Genomic DNA, 26,312 nt, shown 5'->3' with positions numbered 1-26,312 from the left:
CCAGGCTGAGCTCTGGGCTATTGTGACCCTCAGAACGCTCAGCAGCCAGAGGGCAGAAAGGAGGCCCCATGGTGCCTTCCTGGAGATGACGCTGCCAGGGCCTCCCCGCCTCCGCTCTCCTTCCGCTCTTCTCCGTAACTCGGAGGGTCATCATGGGGACAGCCAGCAACAGCCAAGTGGAGCTGAAACTCCCGCTCCTCGAGAAGCCTAAGACCCCGAAAAACTACAGCCACCCCGAGGTTCTCCATCGCACCTTTGAGACTCTGTCCAACCTTCACAAGCTGCTTCCCAATCATCTGATGGAGCTGCTCCACTCCTGCAAGAGTGAGGAGGACAAGAAAAAATGTATGTGGGCAGAGGGTGGGCGCCAGCTCTTTAGGAAGCCTGCCCTTTACCGTGGTACCCACGCCCCTTCTGCAGTCATGCGTGTGTGTGTGCTAAGTCGCTTCAGTCACGTCCGACTCTTTGTGACCCCATGGACTGTAGCCTGCCAGGCTCCCCTGTCCGTGGGATTCTCCAGCAAGAATGCTGGAGTGGGTTGCCATGCCCTCCTGCAGGGGATCCTCCCGACCCAGGGATGGAACCATCTACTGCATTGCAGGCGGGTTCTCTACCACTAAAGCCACCCAGGAAGCCCCTCTGCAGTCACGAGTGCTAAGCTAGTCCTGCAGAGCGGGTGTGGTTCACGCCTGAGGCCTCGACCGCGTCCGTCCTTCGTGCTGTGGGGCCACGTGCTCAGAGCTCACACGCGGTTCACCTACACACTGGCCTTCCCAGCGCCGCCTCCTGCTCCTCTTAAGTTAGCCTTTTATGAATCTGTGGAAAGACGGGAAGGGGCCTAAGTGACAAATACCAGTGAATGTACAAGTTCAGTCCTAGATCTGGTTTTAAGCTTAGTGGGATATCTTCCCAGTTAAAGGCCAGGCTTTGAAGTTCATTCCTCGGCTGTTTCCTACCCCTCCTCCTTTCCATTTCCAGGCTTGCACCGCCCTGGAAGAACACTGTTTTCCCCCAGGCCTTACAGGCTTTGCAAGGTGGAGTGGCTGCCCCTCCTGGATCCGCCAGGGAGGGTGATAACTGGACTGATTTGCAGAGTTGGGTGGAGTCTGCCTCCCATGTTGTTTAGCTCAGGTGAAGGGCAGAGGTAGAGGGCAGCCACTGGCCCCCAGGGGCTTAAGGAGTGAAGTGGCAGCTGCCGCACTGATGAAGACACAAGTTCTGGGTAGGAAGGCGGGTATCGGGGTGCTGATTTTAGAACACAATGGCTGATTTGGCGAGTTGTCTTCTGGTGGTGGTGGCTTAGTTGCTAAGTCGTGTCCGACTCTTGCGACCCCATGGACAGAAGCCTGCCAGGCTCCTCTGTCTGTGGGATTCTCCAGGCAACAGTATTGGAGTGGGTTGCCATTTCCTTCTCCAGGGTATCTTTCCAACCCAGGAATCAAATCTGGGTCTCCTGCATTTTGTCTTCTGAACGTACAGTATTGTGAATCAATCCCAAGATCCAAGTTATATTAAAGATTACGTAACAATCAAGAAAAGTGTAAGCGCCTCAGAATAGACAGACATTATACACTGGCAGTTCACAAGATGAAATGCAAACCGCCAATAGACATGAGAGGTGTTCACACACTCTGGTAATCAAGGAAGTAACAGAAAACCAACGAGGGGTTTTCCCTGTGGTCCAGTGGCTAAGACTCCAAGCTCCCAGTGTGGGGGGCCTGGGTTCAGCCCTTGGTCGGGGAACTCGATCCCACATGCCACAGCTAAGAGTCTGCAGGCTGCAGTTAAAGATCCCGCTTCAGCGACAGAGATGCAAGCTCTTCCCTGCTGCAACTGAGACTCAGTGCAGCCAAAGAAAAGAAAGAAATATATTTAAAAAGATAAATCGAGGAGATATTTTTAAGCCATCAGAGAGGTCAAATTTTGTAAGATCAATAATGATAAACACATGGGGAAATTAATAGCCTCACAACTAATTGATGGTATGTTCATTGCTTCAGGCTTTTTTGAAGGTAATCTGAAAGTCTTTGTCAAAGTTTAAAATGTATGTTGCTGGCTTACTGAATGAGTTGAACTCAGTAAAGAGTAAGCAGAGTGTCCTGGGACTGCCAGGATGTAGACCCACAGACTGGGGGGTTAAAGCGACAAATGTATGGTCTCGCGGCCTGGAGGCTAGAAGTCCAGAGCCAGGGTGTCAGCAGGCTCTGAAGCGGCTGGGAGAGGATTCTTTCTTGCCTCTTCCTGGTTTCTTGAGTTTGCTGGGAATCCTTGGTGTTCCTTGATTTGCAGATACATCACTCGACTCTGTCTCCGTTGCCACAGGTGCGTCTGCACACGTGACATCCATCTTCTCCGTGGGCGGCCACTGTCTGCGTGTAGGAAGGCGTCTGTCCTCCCACAAGGAGCCCATATTGGATTAAGAACCTGCTCTGCTCCAGAACAGGGCTTCCCAGGTGGTCCTAGCAGTAAAGAACCCGCCTTCCAATGCAGGGGATGCAAGAGACTCGGGTTCAACCCCCAGGGTAGGAAATGGCAACCCACTCCAGGAGTCTCGCCTGGAGAATCCCCATGGACAGAGGAGCCTGGTGGCATACAGTCCATGGGGTCGAACAGAGCCGTACACGACTGAGTGACAGCGCACACACTGCTCCAGTATGACCTCATCTTAACTACATCTGCAGGGTATTTCCAAGTGAGGCCACATCCGGGGACACTGGGGCTTAGGAGACGCTACAGTCCCCAGAACTACAGCACCTCTGCCTAAAGAAATCCTCACGTGCCTAACAGAATGCTTAGCTTTTTCTTATATAGTTAAGTTTGTTGTTCATAGTTGGATATCTGGCGCCACTGGATGCTTTTCAGACCGTGTGGGCTTAGGACAAGACTGAGACAACAGAAAAATGCGCATGCTAAAATCCTGTTAGATATGCGTGTCCTTCAACTCCGCGTCCTAGAGAAATACTGGCCCGCCCTGCACACAGATGTAGGAGCAAAGGTGTGTGCTGAAACACTTTTATAAAGGTGAAAAGTTCTAAAAAACCTATTATCATTCAACCACAGAATGGTTAAACAGACGCCTTCATACTGCGAAATACTGTTAAAAAAAAGTCGATATTAAAACATCTACAAAACACACTGCAGAGTTTTAATAACAGCGATTCCATTTTTGCCAAAAGAAGAGTGTAAATTCAGAGATGGGAATATGTACATGAATGTTTAGAAAAGGGTTCTAGATGGAGACACAGCAAATTCGGGACGGTGGCAGGATAGCGACGACGGGAAGGAAGAGGTTCCTTTGACTGTTGTTGACTTTGAACCTCTCCAGCAAAGATGGGTTTATTCGGTATCCACAGAGAAGTGCAAATCAGCAAACCACAAGGAAGTCAGCACAGGGCAAGGACAGGAGAACGCTTTCACGGAAGGTAAAGGAATCCGGAGGGCAACCAACGGAGTGAACAAACCGGCTGAGTCCCGCGGGAGAGGAGGGAGGGGCGGGTCTTTCTTCTCCCGGTTTGGGCTCCGCTGTGGACACAGGGCTGAGAGCGCCCCCTGCTGGTCTCCTGGCTCTGAGGTTTCTGTTGATTAATTTTCTGCGCTGTGTACACTGCTTCCCTGGAGAAGGCGATGGCAGCCCACTCCAGCACTCTTGCCTGGAGACTCCCATGGACGGAGGAGCCCGGTAGGCTGCAGTCCATGGGGTCGCAGAGAGTCGAACACGACTGAAGTGACTTGGCAGCAGCAGCAGCAGCATACTGCTTCCCTGGTGGCTCAGACAGTAAAGAATCTGCCTGCGACTTGGGAGACCTGGGTTCCATCCCTGAGTTAGGAAGATCCCCTTGGAGAAGGGAAAGGCTACCCACTCCAGTATTCTGGCCTGGAGAATCCCATGGACAGAGGAGCCTGCCGGGCTACAGTCCATGGGGTTGCAAAGAGTCGGACATGACTGAGCGACTTTCACTCACTATACTTAAGTTGTTTGATTTTATTTTAATGAACATCTTTCCATGCATCTTTAATTTTTGTAATTAAAATTCAGTTTTAAAATTGAAAATGCAGTAAGCGTTTATGTGAGGTTCCCGTTTTGATTTCTCAATGATATTCCAGTTACATGTTGATTTATGGACTTTGTTCTCCTAGCCTTCCAGTGTAGACACAAATAGGTATGGACACCTTTAGCAGTTGGTAGCGTTCCTGCCATGCAGGCTGCGGTCCACTGAATTATCCATATATTTGAAATCCTGACAACCAAGCAAACCCTACACTCATGCTGTGGGGCGGGGGGAGCCTGAGGGAGGCTGGGCGGCCCAGCTGTGTGGTCATGGGGCTAAGGACCCGCTGCGAGAACCCTGGCCTTCACCCGGGAGCTCCGTACTCAGGCCTGCTCTTGAGTCACTTGGTGTGATTGTCTGGCCTCTAAGGATGAAGCTGATCCCTGTCATCATACCATTTAGTTCACTTAGTCTGCATGAGGCAGTGTTCCTGGGGGTCTCTACCAATTACCCTGCCTAGGAAGGACCTTCAGGGATACAGCCTGTGGAATAACGGGGGCTGGATGAGCTCTGATCTAATTCCGAGTTCGATGCAGGGCCGCCCTGAATCTCCTGAGGCTCAGCTCCTCTTGCTGCAGCAGCTGTGCGGCAGCCTCTTCTCCATGCACCTGACTGGGTTGCAGAGATGCTCGGAGCACGGCCTGCAAACTGGCTTTTGCTTCTCAAAGTGTTACCAGTTGGCAAAGAGATAAAAAGCCTGCCCTGCAAGATAACTCAGCTATGTCAGTAAACAACGTGCATTTTAACTGACTTCCCTTCTCCCTCCCTCTTTTTTTTTGGTGGGGGGGTAGAGATGGTTTTGATGAAGGAAGGAAGCGGTGTCCTGGAACACTTTCTGACACAAGTTCTGTCTCACTGCCGACGGGCGACTTATGGGCCATCCGTGTGAAGCAGCAAGTGTGATGTCAGGGCAGTGTGTGGTTACTATCACTGAAGCACTTGACCTTTGAGAATCACAGACAGATCACACCATCGACCCTCAGTGCCTGCCCTGTGCATTCCTTCATTCTCTGCTTGCTGGGCGTCTCTCAGATGTCCAGGACCAGGCTAAGGTCTAAATGCTGCTCACAGGTATTTTTGGAATGAAGAAATGGCAGAGCTAAAGAAAGAAAGTCACTCAGTCGTGTCCGACTCTTTGCGACCCCATGGAGTGTAGCCTACCAGGCTCTTCCATACATGGGATTTTCCAAGGAAGAATACTGGAGTGGGTTGCCATTTCTATCTCCAGGGGATCTTCCCGACCCAGGGATTAATGGCACAGATAGCCATTCTCAAACCAATGCCATGTGACTCTTCCCAAGCAGAGATGGGAAGAAACACCGAGTTACTCTAATGCTCGCTGCACCAGGGCTTCCCTGGGGGCTCACATGGTGAAGAGTCTGCCGGTTGGAGAAGGAAATGGCAACCCACTCCAGTACTCTTGCCTGAAGAAGCCCTTGGACAGAGGAGCCTGGTAGGCTACAGTCCATGGGGTCGCAGAGTCAGACACGACTGAGTGACTGACACACAAAATGGAGGAGATTCTTGCTGGCACAAGGGTACACTTATCTGTTCTCCCATCTCCTGCAGGAAGGAGGATGGGGCAGACAGCACCTGGCAGGCAGGACGGGTCTCCACCCTGCCCCCCACCCCTTCTGGAAGGTTGGGGCAGTTGGCAACAGTTGGCCTCAGGCAAATAAAAGACAAAGTTGTTTACTGGCTAAAAAAAAAAAAAATCTGCCTGTAGGGCAGGAAACCTGGGTTCAATCCCTGGACTGAGGAGATCCCCTGGAGAAGGGAATGGCAACCCATTCCAGTATTCCTGTCTGGAGAATTCCACAGATGGAGGAGCCTGGCGGGCTACAATCCAGGGGGGTTGCAGAGTTGGAGACAGCTGAACGACTAACACTAATTTATTCTATTACTAGGTGAGAATTCTGAATTCTCTGGCTTAGAAAGGATCTTAGAAAGACATCAGTTTCCAAGAGAGATTAATCTGACCCCCAAACCAAGCAGTATGCCCCTGTGGAGAAGGAGGCAAAACAACAACGCCAATCAAGGGTGGAAGACATGCCGCTTGTGGGGTAAAAACACGAAGGATCCTCCGACGTCAACCATCGTCGTCAGGTGGGGGCCAGCTTTGTCCCCGGCAGGCCTGTTTAGAGATGTTACAGGATGACCACGAACCCGATGCCTTAGCGAAAAAGTGACTTGAAGTTGTCTCTGGCATATGTGGTTGAGTGTGAAAACAAGCTCTGCTCTGCATAAAACACATGAGCCGCCTTTTCACCCCCTGCCGCACCCAGGGTCTGTAGGCATGCTCAGAGGCGGAGCAGGCGTGTGGGATCCCCGTGGGCCGCCGCATTCCAGGTCGGGGAGCAGACACCTAGCAGGGCTGGAGTGGGATCCTAGGGACCCAGCCACTGAGCTGCAGGGCTTTTATGCTGCACAAGTCAGGAAGCACCAGCCCGCCCCAACTCGGCCAGGGACCCAGGGCACAACCCGAGTGGCAGAGGCTTGCCTTTATTCCTAGTTCACCAGTTTCCTTCTTTCTCACGTAAGCGTGTACAAGCTATACATTTTTCCACTCAGCACCAGTTTCACTATACCCCATAAGTTGTGTTTTTATTAGATTACAAGGACAGTGAAGGCAGCTTTCAGATGTGTTTTTTATAAGAGACCTTCTTAAATGAGAATGAAGATGAGACAATACATGAGGAAATAACCACTGATTCGGAATATCACGTTCCTGGGAAATGGTCTAATTCTCCGTGTCTTTTTGGCAGATGATAGGGGTGGAATGAAGCTAAGATTCTAACTGACCCTCTGATAGTCCTGCTCCTTTCTGCTCACTCCCCGATGCCAGGTGGCTGAAAAAGAACATGCAACCCACCGAAGACCTTGCCTCGGTCACACACAGGTTGTCGGTGTTCGGGCCAATCGAGTCGGTGACGCTGTGCGGACGGCAGAGCGCCGTGGTGGTTTTCAAACACATGGTCTCGGCCTGCAACGCGGTGAGCGCGTTCCAGAGCAGGGCGCCGGGCAGCATGTTCCAGTGTGCCTGGCAGCAGCGGTTCATGTCTCGAGAGCTGAGGCTGCCCCCGACCAAGAGCCCACAGAAGTTCCCCAAGTGCGTTTGACATCATTTGTTTCCCATCAAGGCTCCAGCACAATACAATCACAGCAAGTGGTATTTAAGCACTGAAAGAAGGCACAGCGAGCTTTATTCGGCTCGGGGGCTGACACATGGGAGCAGCGGTACAGCGCTTCCCTGGAGGCGCCTGGCTGCCGCGCAGGCCATCAGAGCTTCGCCTTTCTGGACAGGAAGCTTGCGATGGCATTCATGCATTCGTCTGACTGCCACCTCTCCCTTAGGACACTGCTTTCTTCCGCGTTGACCGCGTGCAACTTTTCTTTCTCCCTGTTTCTGATGATCTGCTTGGAAATTCTCATGGCCTGAAAAATCAAAAACCAACAGTTAGCTGAAGAGGTATTCTAAGAGTAGTTGGAATCATTCTAGAATTCTGATGATTGTGTGGCTCAGTAGTTCCTTTGATCCTGTGATACCTTGTAAGGAAGACAGGGCTTCTTGAATGTTCGAGTGTGCACACGTCACCTTGGCAGGGGTGGGGCGGGCCCTGTGACCGCACACTTCTGGCTCCAGGACTGCGTTCTGAGCAGCAAGGACGAGAGTCGCTCAGCAGCGGGCACGTGTGGACGCACAAGCGTCCCTGGGAAGCTCACCGATCTGCCTGCTCACCTGGGCTCAAGGCCAGAAGTCCCAGCAGAGGCGGCCGAACAGCCTCCTCAAAGTCATGCCCAGGAAGAACTGCCCCTCTGCCGCCACAGCCCAGAAGTGGAACGGCCATTTGGAAAGTTTCGTAAAAAGTCAGTATTTCTAACGTTATTATGGTTACTTTTAACATCAGATTTACATGTGCTCAGAGCAAGCGAAGGTGTCTTGTTTTTTTTAAATTGCTTATTTAAGGCAAATGGTTCTTGCAAGTAAAACAAACAAACAAACAAAAGGGTCCCGGATACTAACATTTGGGGGCAGCTTTGAATATGCTTTCAGCCTGGCCCACACTTCCTTCTGAAAAGTGCCGTCGGGAAAAACTTCGGTAACGAGTCCTTGGGCACATGCTTCCTGGGCCGTTAACTTCTTCCCAAAAAGGAGCATCTCTGCCGCCTGGAATGAAAAGCAAGGTTAGGACGTGACTTCAGTGAAGAAAGGCTCAGTAACTCAGAGTGAGCTGCTCTCAGCAGACATGCGGCCACTTCCTTCGGTCTTTGAGATCGCCAGTATTTCTCATTAAGGGAGAAATTGATGGCCCCACAGGCAATGCTGTGCAGGCTGTGTGCTGAGACCGCCAGGCTTTCGAGAAGGCTTGTGGAGTTTGCGGCTTCTCTTGTGTGTCTATGTTGGGCAGGTAAGAGCTGGGACCTAGACCAGAAATGCCAGATATTGGGTCTATGACAAATGGCAGCTATGATTTCCCGTTTCGTACACAACACACAACCACAACAAGAAATGAAAACTCATGGTCATAGAGGACGACAACCAGCTTTTAGAAACAGCAACGGTCAATTCCCTTCCCTGGAAATTCACACAGTGGTCTGGGGAGTCAGGTGAGCTCTAATTCACTGGAGGAACGTGATGAAGACTAACGTTCAGATTCTAACAGAACTGGGGTCACTGAGAGGGTATCTTTCTCTGTGTTTGCCATTTTTCTTCAAAGACTGTTCCACAGCCAAATGCTCTAAGCCTTCGAGTTGGGTCTGCCCGACTTTTCAAGTTCAAATCTGTGTAACACTTCAGGGAATGTGTCAAAAGAAAGAGATTTAAAAGGGGGCTTCCTCAGTGGCCTAGTGGTTAGGGTTCTGGGTTTTCTCTGTTGTGGCCCAGGTTCAATCCCTGCTCGGGAAACTGAGATCCTGCAAGCCATGCGGCATGGCCAAAAAAAAAACTTAAAAAAAAAAAAAAATTTTTTTCCCATGGAAATCTGACAGCAACAGGCAAAGGCTCCATCCCCACTCCTCTCTCAGACCTTGGAGGATGTCTGCCAAGCCCCTCCCACCCCGGTGGGGTCCTGCACACAGACAGCGGCGGGCACTGAGGCTTCCGCCGCCGCAGGGACAGGCCGGAGTGGCCACAGGCCCCTGGGTGCCCGCCCTGCCCCGAGCAGGCTGGAGAGAAGGCTGGAGAGGCCAGGACGGCTCCGGGCGCAGGGGCATGCAGCTCAGCGTGACCCGCGGTCTGCAGAGCTGCGGACTGAGCGCCAACCCCCTCCATGCGAGACCCTCCCCATGGCCCGGCTCCTCTCTTTAAAACTCTCGGATCTGCGGGGCAGATCACGTGCTTCTGTGTCATCCCTAATATCAAGGGAAAGAACAGGGGGTACGGGACGCTTTCGGAGTGGAGAGACTTTCTAACGTTTATTTTTAAGGCTTCCGAGACCTACCTTGCTTGAGCCCATTATCTTGGGGAAAGTGTAAGAGGAACAGCCTTCTGGACTCTGGCCCAGGTGACTGAACGGGGTGTGAAAGCTTGCCTTTTTGGAGAGAAAAGAAAAAGAGAAAAGAAAATCATCTTTTCACATGTGATTTCAGAAACATCACCATCTGTTTATGTCCTCCTTACGGTACTTAACTGAAGCACTTTATCGTATTACACAGGCAGACCTCACTCCACTAAGCTTTTGCTTTACTGTGCTTCACAGACACTGCTTTTTTCTTTTTTAAAGAATAAATTGAAGGTCTGTGGCACCTCCGTATCAAGCAGGGCTGTCCATGCCATTTTCCCAACAGTGCTATTTTTAAATTAAAATGTTTTTAAAACATTTAAAAATAGCTCATGGTTTTTTAGACACAATGCTATTTGCACACTCAACAGACTACACTATAATGTAAATGTAACTTCTCAAAGCACTGGGAAATCAAAACATTCCTTTGACTCACTTTATGGTGATATTTGCTTTATCCTGGTGCTCTTGAAGTGGACCCACAGTGTCTTCAAAGTGTGCCCTACACACACAAATTGACTCTCTGCACATACACAGTTTGATGAGTTTTAAACAAATATATACAGTTATGTAGCCACTACCATAGTCAAGATATAGAATATTTCTATTGCCCGTGGTGGTAACAAACTTGCCTGCAGGAGACATAAGAGACAAAGGCTCGATCCCTGGGTTGGGAAGATCCCCTGGAGAAGGGAATGGCAACCCACTCCAGTGTTCTTGCCTGGAGAATCCCGTGGACAGCGGAGCCTGGCGGGCCACAGTCCACGAGGTCACGGAATCAGCCGCGACTGAGCGCACAGCCTGTTTCCTCGTGCCCTCCCGCAGGCAGCCTGTTCCTCTCATCCCTGAGCCACCACCAATCCGGGCTCTGTTCCTACAGTTTTGCCCTTTCTCACATGTGTATAAATGGAATCATACATCCTGTACCTACTTCTCCTTTTTCAGGCCTCTGTCCTTAGCAGAAGGCTCCTGAGTCTCCACGTTGCTGTCTCATGTACCAGGATTTTGTTCCTTCTTATTTCTGAGCGGTATTCCATTGGATGGGTATATCAGAATTCATTTATCCATTCACCAGTTGAAGCCACTGTGGCATTTCCAGTATTCTGGATACTGTAAGCTTATGATGAATGTCTATTTTCAACTCTCCTGGGTAAATACCCAGGCTTGCAATTGCTGAGCTGTGTGGTAAATGTGTGGTTTAACTCTCTAAGAAGTTGCCAGACTATTTTCAGAGAGGCTGCACCATTTAGCAATGCCACCAGCGGTGTATGTTCCAAATGCTCCAAGTTCTCCCTAAACCTTGTCATCATCAGTCTTTTCAGTTTTACCCGGTCTCATAGGTGTATCATGGTGTCTTGGTGTGGTTTTAATCCCTTGGTGGCTCCACGGTAAAGAATCCACCTACAATGCAGAAGACCTGGGTTCGATCCCTGGGTCGGGAAGATCCCCTGGAAGTGGAAAGGGCAATCCACTCCAGTATCCTTGCCTGGGAAATCCCATGGACACAGGAGCCTGGTGGGCTACAGTCCATGGGGTCACAAAAGCGTCACCCATGACTGAGCAACTAAACAATGACGGCTAATGATGCTGAGCATCTTTTCACATGTTTATCAGCCATTTAGTGTCTCCTTTGGTGAAGTAACTTGCAATTCTCTGTCCACTGTTTTTAAGTTGGCTTGGTTATCTTTTTATTATTGAGCTGTAAGAGTTTCTTACATGTTCTGTTTACAAATCCTTTTCTTAATGGTGTCTTTCTCATATTTTTAAGAGCCATTTACACTTTCTTTTCTGTGAGCCGTATTATTCCTCTCCAGCTTGCGTTTCTGTATTACATTGTTGATCCATCACCTCACTGATTCATTTTTAAAACTATACTAGCAAGGTTAGCCTCTATTGTTTTCTCAATTGTCTTGATTTTGCCCCAGAGGTTTTTGATTGGCTTTAAATACCCAAAACTACTTTAATATTGGTTATTTAGGCTACAGAGTCAGTCAGTTATTCAACTACAATAACTGTGTTTTCTGTGTTTTCCTAGATGTCAGAAATATTTTTGTGTTTCTTGATGAATGAAAAGTTCTTAGGAAATTAACTTATAATTGACAATTCTGTAAACAGCATATTTAGACTTCATTTTTCCATAATCAGACATGTTGAGGTTTTTTCAATGAATACTGTTAAAAGATAAAAACATATGATGTGCGACACATACAAATCAAAATAATAAAAGTATACGGAAAACAGTAATTAAAGGCACCTGCCTTCTCTTTTGCCCCCAAAAGAAAGCCTTTTGGAGAAAATGTGCTGAGAAGGAACATAATCAAAAAACAAAGGAGCCAACCTTGGAAAGTGTCACAAACAGGTCCACGGAAAGCTAAAGCTCTGCGGCATTTACTTACTTACAAACATCATTATAAGCAACACTGGGTGAACTTCAGAAACAAGAGCAATAGAGGCAGAGACGGTCAGATACTGGCGTCAGGCTGCCTGGTGACCCTGGAGCTTCTTGACCTCTGTGCCATGGTTTTCTCATCTGTGAAATGGGGATGAGAGCCCCTGCCTCACGGGGCCATTACTGTGGGTGCTTACTGAATATGTGTAATGGGCATCAGCAGAGTGTCTCCTGTGGACTGACCACTCAATTATCTACTATTGTTATGACTTCCACCTTTTCATGAGCTCAAAGGAGAAAGGTGCTGTTTGCTGACGGAGACACTAATAGGCAGGCATGACCTACTGCCCATAATAAAGAATAATTGGTTATATGGGTTAAATGTTAACCCACATTTAATATGGTATACATTCAAGAAGCCAGGAATGAACAGATCCTATAAAATCAATTTCTCTCCACAGCTTCTTTCTTCTGTGTCTTTCTCTGATTTGAAATTGAATCTTGATTTAATTCAGTTGGGTGAAATCTTAGCGGTGGTCACTATCTGTCAAATATCTTACTGTGGGCCCAATCTGTCAGCATATATAATACACACACATTTCCCTCTGATTTCAATTTTAATTTAAGTTGTATCGTAAGACGGAGTCTTAGGAATCTTTATCAAGATGATGCTCATGACAATCATTTGGAATCTAGTGGGAGAGTAAGATGCAAATATGACACTATTTGGCTTTCAAGTCCTACAGAAAGAGACCACCAACTTCAGGTCAGGAACTTCTGCTCTTACCCTGCTCAAAGCAGATCAGTGGATGGGTCATTTAACACACAGAATGGGACTGAAGACTGTGAAGTTCTGCCTTTGGGCAGAAAGTTCTACCTACAAAGGTTAGGTGGCCAAGCGTCTAGAATTGCACTTGCTATTTTTACGGGGAAATTATTAATAAGTATTAGATCTGACAATATGCCCAATCGGATTGAAAGGAATCCAGTCAATGATGGGAGTAAAGGACCCTTATAAATGGCCCTGTTACTGGAGAAGGTACCTCCAACAAAACCAGGCATCTCTTCAGCAGCAAAAACCAACTGTTCCCTGCAAGGATATGTGTACATCAGCAAATTTCATTGCCACAAAAGCAAGAGTCACTCTAAGACTCTGATAACCCTAAGAGGTGGTTATTAGTTCTACAGGAGAAGTTCTAGGGTCAAGGTGCTAAGATAAATGTTTATCACATCATCTTTGTTTATAAGGAAAAGAACTAGGCATGCTAGGGTTCCAGTGTCGGGGACTTGTTAAATTAGGTAAGCTAAATAACCCAAGTGTTAGCGCTGCTTATCTCCGAGTGGGGAGAGGAGTGATTTTACTTTTTAAAAATATTTAGCATTTATCTACCTGGCCACGGCGGGTTTAGTGGTGGCACGCAGGCTCTGCACTGTGGCACGAGGGGTCTTTAGCTGTGGCATGCAAACTCTTGGTTGGCACGTGGGGTCCAATTCCCTGACCAGGGGTGGACCTGGGCCCCCTGCATTGGGAGTGTGGAGTCTTAGCCACTGGACCACTAGGCAAGTCCCAAGGAGTGATTTTTAAATCAACTGTTTTCTTTGTACTTTTCCATATTTTCCAAATTTTTATTTTCTACTATGACATACATTACTACTATAGTAGGAACTGAAGTGAAAATCTATATAATTCAATGGTGAGCATGAGGCAGTAACTTCTCTGAGCTTCGGTTTTCTTATCTGCTAAGGGCGGGGTGGGGTGGGGGGTGAAGGTAGATACTGTCTGAAAGTCCTTTCTTAGTCTAGATTTCTAGATTCCAGGGTTCATTTACACTGGAAAAAAAAAAAGATCAAATAGCTCACTTGCATAACCTTCAAAGCTGCTTTTTTTTTTTTTTACCCATGCTTGCAAGTCTGAAGGTCTCCTGACTATTTTAGAGCAAAGTTGAATAACTCTTGTGTCATAGGCTGAGAATAAACAGAACCAAAAGGGCTGGGACAATGTTCATGACGACACTGGTGTTTAGGAAAATTCAGGTTAAGAGTGAAGGAAGAATACAGCATGTCAAGGCAGACTAATTCTTTGGGGAAAATGTAACTTTCATCCCTTCTAACCCCGACCACATGCCCTGTTTACTACCGGCAACGCCAAAGCAGCGTTTGGAGGAGCGTGTCTTCCCCAGCCTGACATCACTCGCTTCTGCCCGCGGACTTACCCGGTCGGTCGCGTAAACGACGTCAAACAGCCCGAGGATGGTGACGGAGATCCCCACGGCCGGACCATTCACCACGGCCACCAGAGGCTTCGGGAAGTCTATGAAACAGTTGACGAAATCCCTGCAGACACGCAAATAGACAGGCGTGTTGAGCTGTTCCCAAGCAGCGTCACCGAGGTCCAAGCAGGACCGGGGTCCGGAACGCGCTTCTCTGGGCGGGCTGGAGACGTTTCCAGCTCCCGGCACCTCCCCGGCCTGCAGCCCGCGAGTCACCCGGGCCCCGTCTGCGGGGCACTGGAGGGGTGCCTGCAGGGACCCCGGGGCCGGCCTCGGTCCACATCCTGCGTCCTGGGCCTTCAGTCAGGGCCGTGAGTCAGCGGCCGACTCGGAGTCAGCACGGGCCGCGCGGTCCCGGCGTGCTGGGCAGCAGAGCGCCGGGCATCAGAAGCGGCTGGGCAGCAGGGCCCGCCTCCAGCCCCCTGGGCGCAGCGGTCCCGGCAGCGAGGCCTCCCGCAGCCCGGGAGACGGCGCTCGGCTCCTCCGCCTCGGTGCGGCGGCGGCGGCGCTGTCGCTGAGTCGTGACCGCCGCTGCCTCGACGCGGAGAACTGAGAGCGCGCCGGGAGCTGGCTGCCGGGCCCTCCCGTGAGGAGCGCTCAGGGGAACGGGAGTCACCGCGAGGAACCAGACGCCCTTCCTGACGGCGGCCGGACAAGTACGCTTGTCGGAAGTCACCGCCGACCACAGGCCACCAGTGTTTCTCTTTTCTGCAAGCTCAGACCCCCTGAGGAACCGGGCGAGCCCCCGGGTCAGCCGGCCCCTCACCTCAGGAGGGCGGCCGCGCTCCTGGCCATCTCCTCCAGCCCGCCGGCGGGCAGATGCGTGAAGTTGGTCAGGTCGTTCCCGCTGCAGTAGTAGTCCCCGCTGCCTGCGAACACAAGCCATGGGCGCGCCACTCAGGCACCCGCCGCTCCGGGCACCTCCTGGGCGCCAGGCTCGGCGCCGCGCTCTGCGAGAGCACCGTGAACCCACGGGGGTGCCCGCCCTGGCTGACCAGACGCTGCATTAAGGACACGCTGACAAACGCAGGCAACGCGGCTGGGCCACGAAGGGACGCGAGAGCAGGCGGGGGGGCTCTGATCTCATCTGGGGGCTCGGGGAGGCGGGGGCGGGTACGGGCGCAGGGCGGGGGTGTTCTCCGGAGCTGACAGCGCGTGTGAGGCTCTGGGGCGGGTCACCCGGCGCTCGATGGGCCCAGAGAGGCACCATCACAAAGTAACAGTTGCCTTCAGCTTGCTCTTCTCAGTCCAAGACAGAAAGTTAGAAGGGAAAGCAGAATTTACGGAATCTATATGACATGAATTAGAAAGGCAAGTCTAATCGACGTAATTATAACTCTACACCTTAATAATCAAGAGTGAATTTACTTTTAATTCTTAAAATTTTTTAAAAATTTAAATACTTATTGTTATTACTTGGCCAGGCTGTGTGGCATATGGGATGTTAGTTTCCCTGACCACGGATCAAATCTGTGTCCCTTGCATAGGGAGCAGGGAGTGACTGGACCACCAAGGATGTCCCTGAAGTCACTTTTTAAGTGTTTGTGGATGATATAAAACAATTGGCCATTTTTTTGCTTCTTAATCTTCAAGGTAGAGATTTCAATATATATCTAGTATACATGAAATTTTAACAGATTCTAAAAAAAAAAATTAGAAAAACTGATCATCTCTGATTATAAGCCAGGAATTGATAACAGAAATGCAAAACAAACAAAATCCTTTCTGAAAACTGAAGGACCTATTATTACAACGCTGAGATAGAAAGAGTAAGTAAGAAACCAAAAGTGAAGGGTATATAGAAAATAACTATAGAACAAGCATGTGCGCTAAGTCACGTCTGACTCGTTGTGACACTTTGGACTGTATAGGCTCCTCTGTGTATGGAGAGTCTCCAGGCAGGAATACTGGAGTGGGTTGCCATGCCCTCCTTCAGGGGATCTTCCTAATCCAGGGGTCAAACCCGCACCTCTTATGTCTCTTGCACTGGCAGGCAGCTTCTTCACCACTAGCGCCGCCTGGGAAGCCCAGAGAACAAGCACTATTTATCAGCACTTAATCTTTCCGTTTTCTTACTTGTAAAATACTAGTAATAATAGGGCCTAATATCATAGGGTTATTGCAAGAAAGCTTAGAAGAGTTAAGAATTAAGAAAGCTACCAAACAAATTAAAATGCTTAGCCCAATGCTCGGCAAACAGGAAGTATGATACAAACGTTAGCCGTTATGACCAGCTAATATGAAATTCAGCAGTTTCACTTTTACAACATGGATATCTTTGCATATTTACTGAAAGATGTATGCCTGAGGATATTCCTTGCAGCATGATTTTAATAGCAAAAGACTAAGTACAACCTACCTGTTCACTGACAGAGGAATAATGAAACAAATTATGGAGTCCTGAAACTTTCATACTTTGCAGTCCTGCAGAGGAAAACTTAGATGTGCAGGTGCTGACTGAGAACAAATTTTCAGGACAGCAGTTAGGACAGAAAGGTAGGTATAGTGTGTGTGTATTGTGTGCTTCCTCTTCTGTTTACAAAAGGAGGGGTAGGGAGAATCGCACACACACACAGGCAGTTTCTAGAAGGCTCGAGAAAAGCTGAGGTGTTTTAGGATGCAGGCCTGGGGTTTTAGTTTAGTTATGTGCATTTCAGTCTTTGGGTTTTTAAAAAATGATGCGCCTGCATTGTACATTCAGTTTAAAAAATGTTAACTAAAAAGTCAGAAACTGTTCCTCCCCTCTAAGCAGCTAGCGCTGCCTCTGGACTGTCCCCGTTGCCTTCCTGCTCCTAGGCATACACAGGGGATGCCAGAGCGTCTTTGCGTCTTCCCCACTTCACTCTTTCTCATTAGCTGTTAGGGATCTTTCTCCTCACCTCTCTCTCTCTTTTTTTTTTTTTAAACTAAAAGTGCTCTGATATTATATATTTTACAAATTTCAATGAAAATTAAAATCACTCCTGGGGATTCCCTGGTGATCCAGTGGTTAGGACTCTTCACTGACAAGGACGGGAGTTCAGTCCCTGATTGGGGAACTAAGATCCCACAAGCTGCATGGTGCAGCCAAAAGAAAAGATAAATAAAATAAAATGACTCCTGCTTCTGCCATGCCAACACGCAGCAGTGGCTCCCGCCTCCCAAGTGCGGTGTGAGCCCTGCCCTGCCCTGCCTCAGGTCACTATCTTGACCACTCTGTAGTGTTAGGAAGACACTGTCTTCTCCACTTAGGAAGCAGAATTCACCCACAAGTAGTAAGAAGTGAAGCTGGGATTTAAACTCAAGTTGATCTGCGTCCAGAACCTTAGCCTTCACCGCTATACACATGCAAAGCCCCTACCAAGTTCAATCATCAAGTTCTCATCAGCCCAGGCCCATCAGCATCCATATTTTCCAATAATTATCACAGTGCTGATATAATTGCTAATGTTTTATTTCGTAAACATTTTTCTATACGGTGACTCTCTACAGTTACACTTTTTAATGCTTTTGCAATACAGAGTCTACAGGATGTTCTAGCATATGGTTTATTATGGTTATTTAGAGTATTTAGAATGTTTTGGGAGATTCCTGTGTCAAAGTATGTGAGCATTTTACATATTGTCAAATGCTGTCTTTTTAAAAGGTACCTAACACTTTTTAAAGTCATTTCTGCTGCTGTCAGCAAAGGGCATTTATTCTACCATGACCTTCTCAAAATTCAGTATAGTATAAAAGTTTGCTAATTCAGATAAGCATTAATATAAACTGGTATCTCATCATTTTTATTTGTGTTCTTACTTATTAATCTGGTTGCATTTTCCTTGTTTCTTTGATGCCAAGACTTTCTCATACAAACTGTCTATTCATTTTACTCACCAATTTATCTAACAGGTTTAGCACTTTTCTTACCAAATTGTACCTGCTTTTTACATGATAAAGGTATCAATCCTATGTCTTACCATATTGTTTATATATTTAAGAATTAGGGTATCTCAGCACTAGAAAAGATAATAGAGCTTATTTACTCAATTTCTTTTCTAGGAGAACATCCTCCCCTGCCCCCAAACAGAAATCTAATTAAGAAATCCAAGGAAATGTCTTACCTGTTAAAACAGTTATCGCTGACTCATCCTTGCTTGCAGCCTGAAGTGCAGCTATGATGTCATGATACATCTGCGTGAAAGAGGGAAGAGAGGAAAGGAGAAAGCTGAAAATGATCATTCCTACCCAGTGGGTCCTCTCCACGTCCGTCTGCAAGCCCGCTCTTTGCAAAGTGCCAAACGCTTACCTCGGCTGTATTTACAGAACCAAAAAGGATGCTGATACCCTACGGTTTTTGAGTGAAACAGAGGAGACAAGACAAGCAGGACGGACTCCCGGGGCAGATGGCGTTACCTGAGTGGTGAGAGCATTTTTTTTGGCTGGACGGTTCAACCTGATGGTGGTGATGCCGTCTTCGGAGGTCACCACCAGGCTATCGCTTTCCGGTTGCTTCCTGTCTGCTGCAGGGGCCTCTGGGCTGGGCGACTCAGAGGAAGCACTCAGCCTGGACACCAAGTCCACGTAGTTCTGTCGGGCAGCTTCCTAAAGAGAGATGGTGATTTCAGCCCAGTTAATGAACAAGCATTTTGAGACACTTCCTGTCCTACTCAGTACACCTGATGGCAATGAAGGTCCTGGTTGGATATAGGGACCTCTATCCCCAGAGGGCTCATCTTTATGTCTTAATAGGGAGAAACACCCACCTCCCTTAGGAGCACAGTAAGTGAAATAAAAGCAGGATGGGAGTCCATGTACCTTGGACAGACTGCCAAGAGCGTTCCATGCATCCCATTTGGTCTTATTGATAAAGTCCAGCATACCTGGTTTGGGCACGTTACAAGGTCCTTCAGTGGCCTATGAAAGGAGAGGGGCAATTACTGGTCAAACGCACATGCAAACTGGGCCTTAAACAGCTGAGATCCATGCAATGCACACTGGCATGATGGTGCCTCCTCTCCCAGGCAGCTTCACAAGGCAGAGACTGATCTGAACTCTCCTCTCTCCTGCCCTCTCAAACAGGAGAAAAAAGACTGGAGAGCCAAAATAGGCTATTATGGGTTATCAGTCCCTAAAGTTATAATTGCCTCCGTATGAACATAATGCAAGATCAGGGTTTGGGGAACTGCTTTCAAAAAACTAATCGTTCATTAGGTTTGTATCGATGGTTCAAGCAGTCTTTAAAGGAAACTAGCCAACAAACACTTAGAAAACACGGTGTATCCTGAAAGCTCATTCAAAGGTACCACTCCCCACCAGTTCCTCACAAATCTGTGGTGGTGGATGTCCAGTAAGTAAGAGCAACAGAGCTGCCCCAGAGGGGGGCGGGGGCAGGGGTGGGCACCAGAGCCACTGGCCCTTAGGACACCTAACTGAAGGACATGCAGTTGGGGAGGGGGAGGTGCAGTGAGTGTTTTGAGATTAAAAAATATATATGCACTATTCTTTTCAGAAATGGCAACTTAAAACTCCATTTAATAACCATGCTTTTAATTGTCATATTTCTAGCTAAAAGAGAAAATAAGAGAGAGGCTTTGAAAGACGAAGACAGTAAAGGAGGCTAAGATGGTCCGAAGAAAAAGACTTATTTCTCAAGAGTTAGCCATCGGGGATGCTAGAGGCAACACGGGCCATAAGACTGCCCCCCACTTGTGACACATGGGTGTGAGACCAGGGGCTCCTGGAAGTGCTGACTCTGGGCAATGACCCGGAGGATGGCTCACAGGACACACTCTCGTCCTCCCGGTTACCAGTCATTGCAGTGGGGGGGTGGGGGGTGGGGGTGAGGGGAGGCAGGGAAAAGACGGGACTCAGATCAGCAAGGAAGGAGCACAGCGGTGGAGTAAAGGAGAGATGAGTGTGACCCGCCCCCAGCAGCCACTGCAGAGTCAGGACTGTGTACTTTCCCAGTCCCAGCTGCCGCGTGATGCACACACAGCGTCCTGCCACCAGGGAAGCTCATCCAAGCCTCCTTGGTGTTCAGAGTTTTCCTTGGGGCTCTGCCACTTCTGAGTGATTCTCTGTAACTGCAGCCTCCGCTCCAACTCTACCTGGGGGGCCAGTCCCCTCTAAATCCCATCCTTAGACTCTCCAGGCAAACAAAGACTCGGTCTATCCTGCTTGGCATTTCAAGGGCTTAGAAATTACCTCCCAGAAGCCAAGGGCAAGGGTCAGAACCTTGTGGGGCAAGGTTAAATTCTTTAATATACACACTAGTATCAAAGTAAGAGGGGCTCACAGGGATCACAGAGAAAAAGAGGACACAGGAGCCCAGAGGGTCTGACTTTCTGGATAGTTTTCAGACACTGTAACTGAAAACTCAAGTTTTGAAATGTTTTTATAAAGATTTTCAAATACATGTAAGAGTAGAATATTATAATGAACTCCCAATATTCAGCCCGCAAATTCAATTAACTCTCATTTTTGCTATATTTGCTTCAACCATCCTTTTCCGTTTATGCTTAATTTTTTTAGAGAATGGCAAACATCACACCATTTTTCACTCCATGTACTAAGTATGCACTCCTAAAAAAAAAAAAAATCAATTTTTCTCATATAACCATGATGCTATTAAGAATAGTTCCTAGGTGTCATCTAATACTCGATCCCTATTCAAGTTTCCCAGCTGTCTCAAGGCCACGCTGCCGGCTGGCCGTGCCTTGTCGTTCTGGTTGCTGTATCTCTGAAGTCTCTTTTACTCCGCAGTGATCCTAAGGAGTGACTGTTTGCCTTAACAGTGCTCTGAATCTTATCCAATAAACTCTCACGCATACACTCTTTAGAGGAAAGCCAGCAATGCACTCAGGCTGTCTTCTCAGAGCAACAGACAGCGTGTCTATCTGAGGACCCCTGTGCTCAAGATGCTTCTCTCCCAAACACCTGCGGTGCTCACCTGCTTGTAGAGCGCGTAGAGTTTCAGCTTCACCTCATTGCCCGGATCCTCCTTCAGGAGCTTCACCTGGCTCACCGCGTTGTTAAAGTCCTTCTGGCTGGCTAGCATGGCGGGGCCGCGCACGTGTAACCCAAGGGCTGGGACCTGCAGGGGGCTGCAAACCGGCAGGCGGGTTCCTAACTGTTTCCAACTCCTGCACACCGAAATGCTACGTTTCTCCAGCAATATTTGCCTTGCACTTGCCTCAGCCAGTGGTTAGTGGTTTCCAAACTGGTCCCTGGATAAGAAATCCAGACAGAAGCTAACTTCGGTAAGGAAGGCCCTCAGAGATAAAAGCAGCCAGAAGCCAGGGAGCCCGGTAACGTTGTCAGAGGCAGGAAGTAAATAAGAGGCCTGGGAGGAGGTGGGGGGCAGGAGCGCCAGGCAGGATCTGAGAGCTGCCAAGCCTCCTGTGCAACTGAAGTTGCTTTAACCCACTTGATGGTGGCAAAGAGCAAAAAAATGTTCTTTTTAGAAGCACAGTTGTTTTATGAGGGACCTCCCTGGTGGTCCCATGGCTAAGATGCTGTGCTCCCAATGGAGGGAGCCTGGGTCTGATCCCTAGTCAGGGAACTAGATCCCACAGGCTGCAAGAGCCGGTACAGCTAAAAACAAACAGACAAAACCGCTGAAGCAACTGCGGGGAAGGGACATTCAGACTGTAAATGCCGAGTTTGTGGGGATGATCTGAGAGTTTCAGCCTGGGTAAAGCTCCCCTCTGCTGATCTAAATAACTCTCCAAGACCTTGGGGCACTCGTTCCTGCCATGGTGAAGGGGACTCTTATCAGCAGTGGCAAAAGCTAAACGTGGAATCCGCCTGTCTGGCCACCCAGGCAAACTGCTCCAGCATCAAGAGACTTTTATTTTGAGGCTGGCAGCTGGCCATTATCTCTCGGAAAAGTGAAAGTTGCTCAGTCATGTCTGACTGCGACCCCATGGACTGTATAGTCCATAGAATTCTTCAGGCCACAATACTGAAGTGGGTGGCCTTTCCCTTCTCCAGGGGGTCTTCCCAACCCACGGATTGAACCCAGGTCTTCTGCATTGTAGGTGGATTATTTTACCAGCTGAGCCAGCCACAAGTGAAGCCCAGCTCTTGGATGGCAAAGTCAAAACTCTTTACTGGCTTATTAAGAGACACTATCCTGTATACTTCTGGCTTGTGAAATGATTATAATTCCCGGCACGGACCCATGTCAAATAAAACACTTGACAATCTCAACCTCTGAGTATAACGGCAACCCACTCCAGTATTATTGCCCAGAGAACCCCATGGACAGAGGAGCCTGGAGGGCCACAACCAATGGGGTCACAAAGAGTCGGACACGACCAAGTGCACACGCACCCCACAGACAAAATAAGGACACCGAGACCACCGGGTAAAGTGTCCAGGAGGAACTCAGCATCCCAAGATCCAGACGCAGCCTCTGCAGCTGAACCTGCGTCCCTCTAGGACCAAATTTCCTTACCGACTTTGTGAGTCGTTCTTATGCCCCAAATTCCGTCCCCTTTCTCGTCCCCTCTGACCTCAATGCTGGGCAAACTGAGCACTATGAAACCAGTCAGACGACTAAAACTGCTGCTGCCGATACTATCGTTCTTGCACTAAAACTGCCGTTCTAAACAGCCCTTGAAACATGCAAACTCAGGCTATTTCTCCAGAGCAGCATAAGCCCACAGACCTCCAAGCCACGGACCACCTGGCCAGAGAGTCATAAACCAGAGACATCCAATGATTACTGTCAACAGAGGATAATTAACTTCAGCTTCTCTGCTCTCCCCCCTTCCCCCCAAAAAACCCCTGAGGGGGTTTCTGTGGCTCCTTCTCCCACCCCCTTGGAGTCCTGCAATAAATCCGTACTTTGCTGCCAGCTCCTGCTGCTGGAACTTGGTCTTCTGCTCCAAGGGCACAAGAGCCTTTTGCTCAATGATGTAGTCACTGATTAACAAAGTATAATCTTTTACCAGGTCAATGCCTAACTCTGCTCAGCAAACACCTGAGTCCCAGCACACACACAGATAACAGGAGAGGAGAAGGAAGGTAGGTTTTCAGAAGGAAAACTGGTTGGTGTTGCAGATAGCGCTTCTTTCTTAAGAGAGGTGGAGGACCTACCTGGGGGAATCTACTTGGCCTGGATGCTAGGCTGTGACACTCACTGAGCAGACACGCTCAGTCCTCACCTCCAGCAGTCTAAAGAGCCAGCAGCAGAGTGGGGACAGCAAGCGTGGCTAAGTCCTTTTTAAGCACACACTATAAGCAGCGGGAAGGGAAAAGCATCACAGCACAGCAGTGAGGTCATAAACAAACAATGGATGTTTACAGCAATGACTCGCATCCAAGATGATTAAAATAAGTTATGAATAAATCCCCAACATAACAAATGTATCACCTCCTCTGCAATAATGTAATTTTCAAAGACTGAGACCAAACTTTGAATTAATGCCATTCAGTAAAATTAGCCTTCTGGTTTTACATTAGGCTTCCCTGGTGCCTCAGTGGTAAAGAATCTGCCTGCAATGAGGGAGACCCAGGTTTGATCCCTGGGTGGGGAAGATTCCCTGGAGGAGGAAATGGCAAACCACTCCAGTATTCTTGCCTGGAGAATCCAAGGACAGAGAGCCTGGAGGGCTATAATCCATTGGGTCACAAAAGATTTAGCGACTAAAGGACACGTTTTATATTAAATAACTGAATCATTTTTTTTCCCCCTAAAAAGGAAAAACTGAATCCTACACGAATCTGGCAGCTGGAAAGTTTCAAGTAGAAAACGAACGGAAAATTTTAAATGTCCTTAAAGGCCGAAATGTGCATTTTTCCCCCACAAAATACGATACAAACGTATTTATTTTAAAATCGAGTTTTAAAAACAATTAAAAGCACGACCGTTTAATACATAAACCGGGAACGTGCCTCTCCACGTAGGCGGATGGCGCGTCCCGCGGTCTCCCCGTCGCCTGTGCGCCCCGGGTCCGGCCTCACGTGGGCCGCCGCGCGCCCCACCAGGAGTCACCCGGAGGACGTCCTCCGCGAAGCACCCAGGTCACCCCCCGGAATGCGGGGCGCTCCTCTGGAACGCCCGACCCGGCAGGCGGCGCCTCCGAGCCCGGCAGCGGCCGGCGGGGCGGAACCGGCCTTGGCGGGCCAGACCTCCTTCGGGCCCCGAGGACGGCGAGCCGAGGCGGCCGCCTGACGTCACGCTCCCCGGCCAGCCCGCGCGGCCGGCTGCGACCCGCTGCGGCAGGAGGCGGAGACAGGCCGCGAGCTCCCGCAAGGACGCGGCGTCCAAGGGCGGCCCTGGGCCCGGCTCAGCACGTACCTGCCGAGAAGCCCAGAGAACCAGCGCCTGGCAAACCTGCCTGCCAACCCCGCCATGGCCGCCCGAGTACAATAGCGGGACTGCCTGACAGGGCGCCGGGCGTGACAACATAGTAGAAGCGAGGGCCGGGGGCGGGGCAGGGGCGGAGACGGGGGACGGGGCGGGGCTTGACGCGAAGTAGTTCAGTGCTCAGTCAAGACGGACTCTCTGAGACCCCGTGAACCGCACGACGCCAGGCCTCTCTGTCCATCACCAACTTCCGGACTTTGCTCAAACTCATGTCCATTGAGTCAGTGATGCCATCCAACCATCTCATCCTCTGTCGTCCCCTTCTCCTCCTGCTCTCAATCTTTCCCAGCATCAGGATCTTTTCAAATGAGTCAGCTCTTCGCATCAGGTGGCCAAAGTATTGGAGTTTCAGCTTCAACATCAGTCCTACCAATAAACATTCAGGACTGATGTCCTTTAGGATGGACTGGTTGGATCTCCTTGCAGTCCAAGGGACTCTCAAGAGTCTTCTCCAACACCACAGTTCAAAAGCATCAGTTCTTCAGCACTCAGCTTTCTTTATAGTCCACCCCTCACATCCATACATGACCACTGGAAAAAACATAGCCTTGATTAGACGGACCTTTGTTGGCAAAGTAATGTCTGCTTTTTAATATGCTAAGTTGGTCATAACTTTTCTTCCAAGGTGTAAGAGTCTTTTTATTTCATGGCTTCAGTCACCATCTGCAGTGATTTTGGAGCCCCCCAAAATAAAGTCTGACACTGTTTCCACTGTTTGTCCAGCTATTTGCCATGAAGTGATGGGACCAGATGCCGTGATCTTCGTTTTCTGAATGTTGAGTTTTAAACCAACTGTTTTACTCTCCTCTTTCACTTTCATCAAGAGGCTCTTTAGTTCTTCACTTTCTGCCATAAGGGTGGTGTCATCTGTATACCTGAAGTTATTGATATTTCTCCCAGCAATCTTGATTCCAGCTTGTGCTTCCTCCAGCCCAGCATTTCTCATGATGTACTCTGCATAGAAGTTAAATAAGCAGGGTGACAATATACATCCTTGACATACTCCTTTTCCTATTTGGAACCAGCCTGTCGTTCCATGTCCAGTTCTAACTGTTGCTTCCTGACCTGCATATAGGTTTCTCAAGAGGTAGGTCAGGTGGTCTGATATCCCCATCTCTCTCAGAATTTTCCACGGTTTATTGTGATCCACACAGTCAAAGGCTTTGGCATAGTCAATAAAGCAAAAAACAGATGTTTTTCTGGAACTCTCTTGTATTTTCGATGATCCAGCGGATGTTGACAATTTGATCTCTGGTTTGTCTGCCTTTTCTGAAACCAGCTTGAACATCTGGAAGTTCACGGTTCACGTATTGTTGAAGCCTGGCTTGGAGAATTTTGAGCATTACTTTGCTAGCGTGTTGGATGAGTGCAATTGTGCGTTAGTTTGAGCATTCTTTGGCATTGCCTTTCTTTGGGATTGGAATGAAAACTGACCTTTTCCAGTCCTGTGGCCACTGCTGAGTTTTCCAAATGTGCTGGCATATTGAGTGCAGCACTTTCACAGCATCATCTTTTAGGATTTGAAAGAGCTCAACTGGAATTCCATCACTTCCACTAGCTTTGTTCATTGTGATGCTTCCTAAGGCCCACTTGACTTCACATTCCAGGATGTCTGGCTCTAGGTCAGTGATCACACCATCGTGATTATCTGGGTCATGAAGATCTTTTTTGTACAGTTTTGTGTATTCTTGCCACCTCTTCTTAATATCTGCTTCTGTTAGGTCCCTACCATTTCTGTCCTTTATTGAGCCCATCTTTGCATGA

At 48.8% G+C, this 26,312-nt stretch overlaps 2 protein-coding genes across 7 annotated transcripts; one reads left to right on the top strand and one right to left on the bottom strand.

The window, feature by feature from the left end:
* The first annotated feature begins 33 nt into the window (after nucleotides 1-33).
* On the top strand, nucleotides 34-19,019 carry C23H6orf201 (testis expressed protein 56). 2 transcript variants are annotated; one of them, XM_059880709.1, is made up of 3 exons: nucleotides 34-345; nucleotides 5,957-6,155; nucleotides 18,233-19,019. In XM_059880709.1, the coding sequence occupies exons 1-3, from the start codon at nucleotides 153-155 to the stop codon at nucleotides 18,270-18,272; spliced, it is 432 nt and encodes a 143-aa protein (XP_059736692.1). In that variant the 5' UTR covers nucleotides 34-152; the 3' UTR covers nucleotides 18,273-19,019. The 2 variants fall into 2 exon arrangements, 1 of the variants encoding a protein (XP_059736692.1); XR_003032126.2 differs by lacking the exon at nucleotides 5,957-6,155.
* Nucleotides 6,679-24,590, bottom strand: ECI2 (enoyl-CoA delta isomerase 2). Of its 5 annotated transcripts, none has more exons than XM_059880239.1 (11): nucleotides 23,276-24,566; nucleotides 21,366-21,399; nucleotides 21,123-21,276; nucleotides 18,989-19,087; nucleotides 18,587-18,775; nucleotides 18,295-18,364; nucleotides 14,976-15,078; nucleotides 14,153-14,273; nucleotides 9,491-9,580; nucleotides 8,074-8,217; nucleotides 7,217-7,484 (listed from the first exon to the last, which is right to left on the bottom strand). In XM_059880239.1, the coding sequence occupies exons 3-11, from the start codon at nucleotides 21,228-21,230 to the stop codon at nucleotides 7,329-7,331; spliced, it is 1,080 nt and encodes a 359-aa protein (XP_059736222.1). In that variant the 5' UTR covers nucleotides 21,231-21,276; nucleotides 21,366-21,399; nucleotides 23,276-24,566; the 3' UTR covers nucleotides 7,217-7,328.
* Between the last annotated feature and the right edge of the window lie 1,722 nt (nucleotides 24,591-26,312).

Source organism: Bos taurus, chromosome 23, assembly GCF_002263795.3.
Source record: "Bos taurus isolate L1 Dominette 01449 registration number 42190680 breed Hereford chromosome 23, ARS-UCD2.0, whole genome shotgun sequence".
NCBI lineage: Eukaryota > Metazoa > Chordata > Mammalia > Artiodactyla > Bovidae > Bos > Bos taurus.
This window is presented reverse-complemented; position numbering and strand designations above follow the sequence as displayed.

What these genes read in the sequence shown, in the direction of transcription:
- C23H6orf201 (XM_059880709.1), top strand. Translation starts at nt 153, where the DNA reads ATGGGGACAGCCAGCAACAGCCAAGTGGAGCTGAAACTCCCGCTCCTC. An exon ending in TGAGGAGGACAAGAAAAAAT is followed by an intron (nt 346 to 5,956) that starts GTATGTGGGCAG and finishes TTCTATTACTAG; the next exon opens with GTGAGAATTCTGAATTCTCT. An exon ending in ACGTCAACCATCGTCGTCAG is followed by an intron (nt 6,156 to 18,232) that starts GTGGGGGCCAGC and finishes TTTCTTTTCTAG; the next exon opens with GAGAACATCCTCCCCTGCCC.
- ECI2 (XM_059880239.1), bottom strand. Translation starts at nt 21,230, where the DNA reads ATGCTAGCCAGCCAGAAGGACTTTAACAACGCGGTGAGCCAGGTGAAG. An exon ending in TCTACGCGCTCTACAAGCAG is followed by an intron (nt 19,088 to 21,122) that starts GTGAGCACCGCA and finishes CTCCTTTCATAG; the next exon opens with GCCACTGAAGGACCTTGTAA. An exon ending in CTCTTGGCAGTCTGTCCAAG is followed by an intron (nt 18,776 to 18,988) that starts GTACATGGACTC and finishes ATCTCTCTTTAG; the next exon opens with GAAGCTGCCCGACAGAACTA.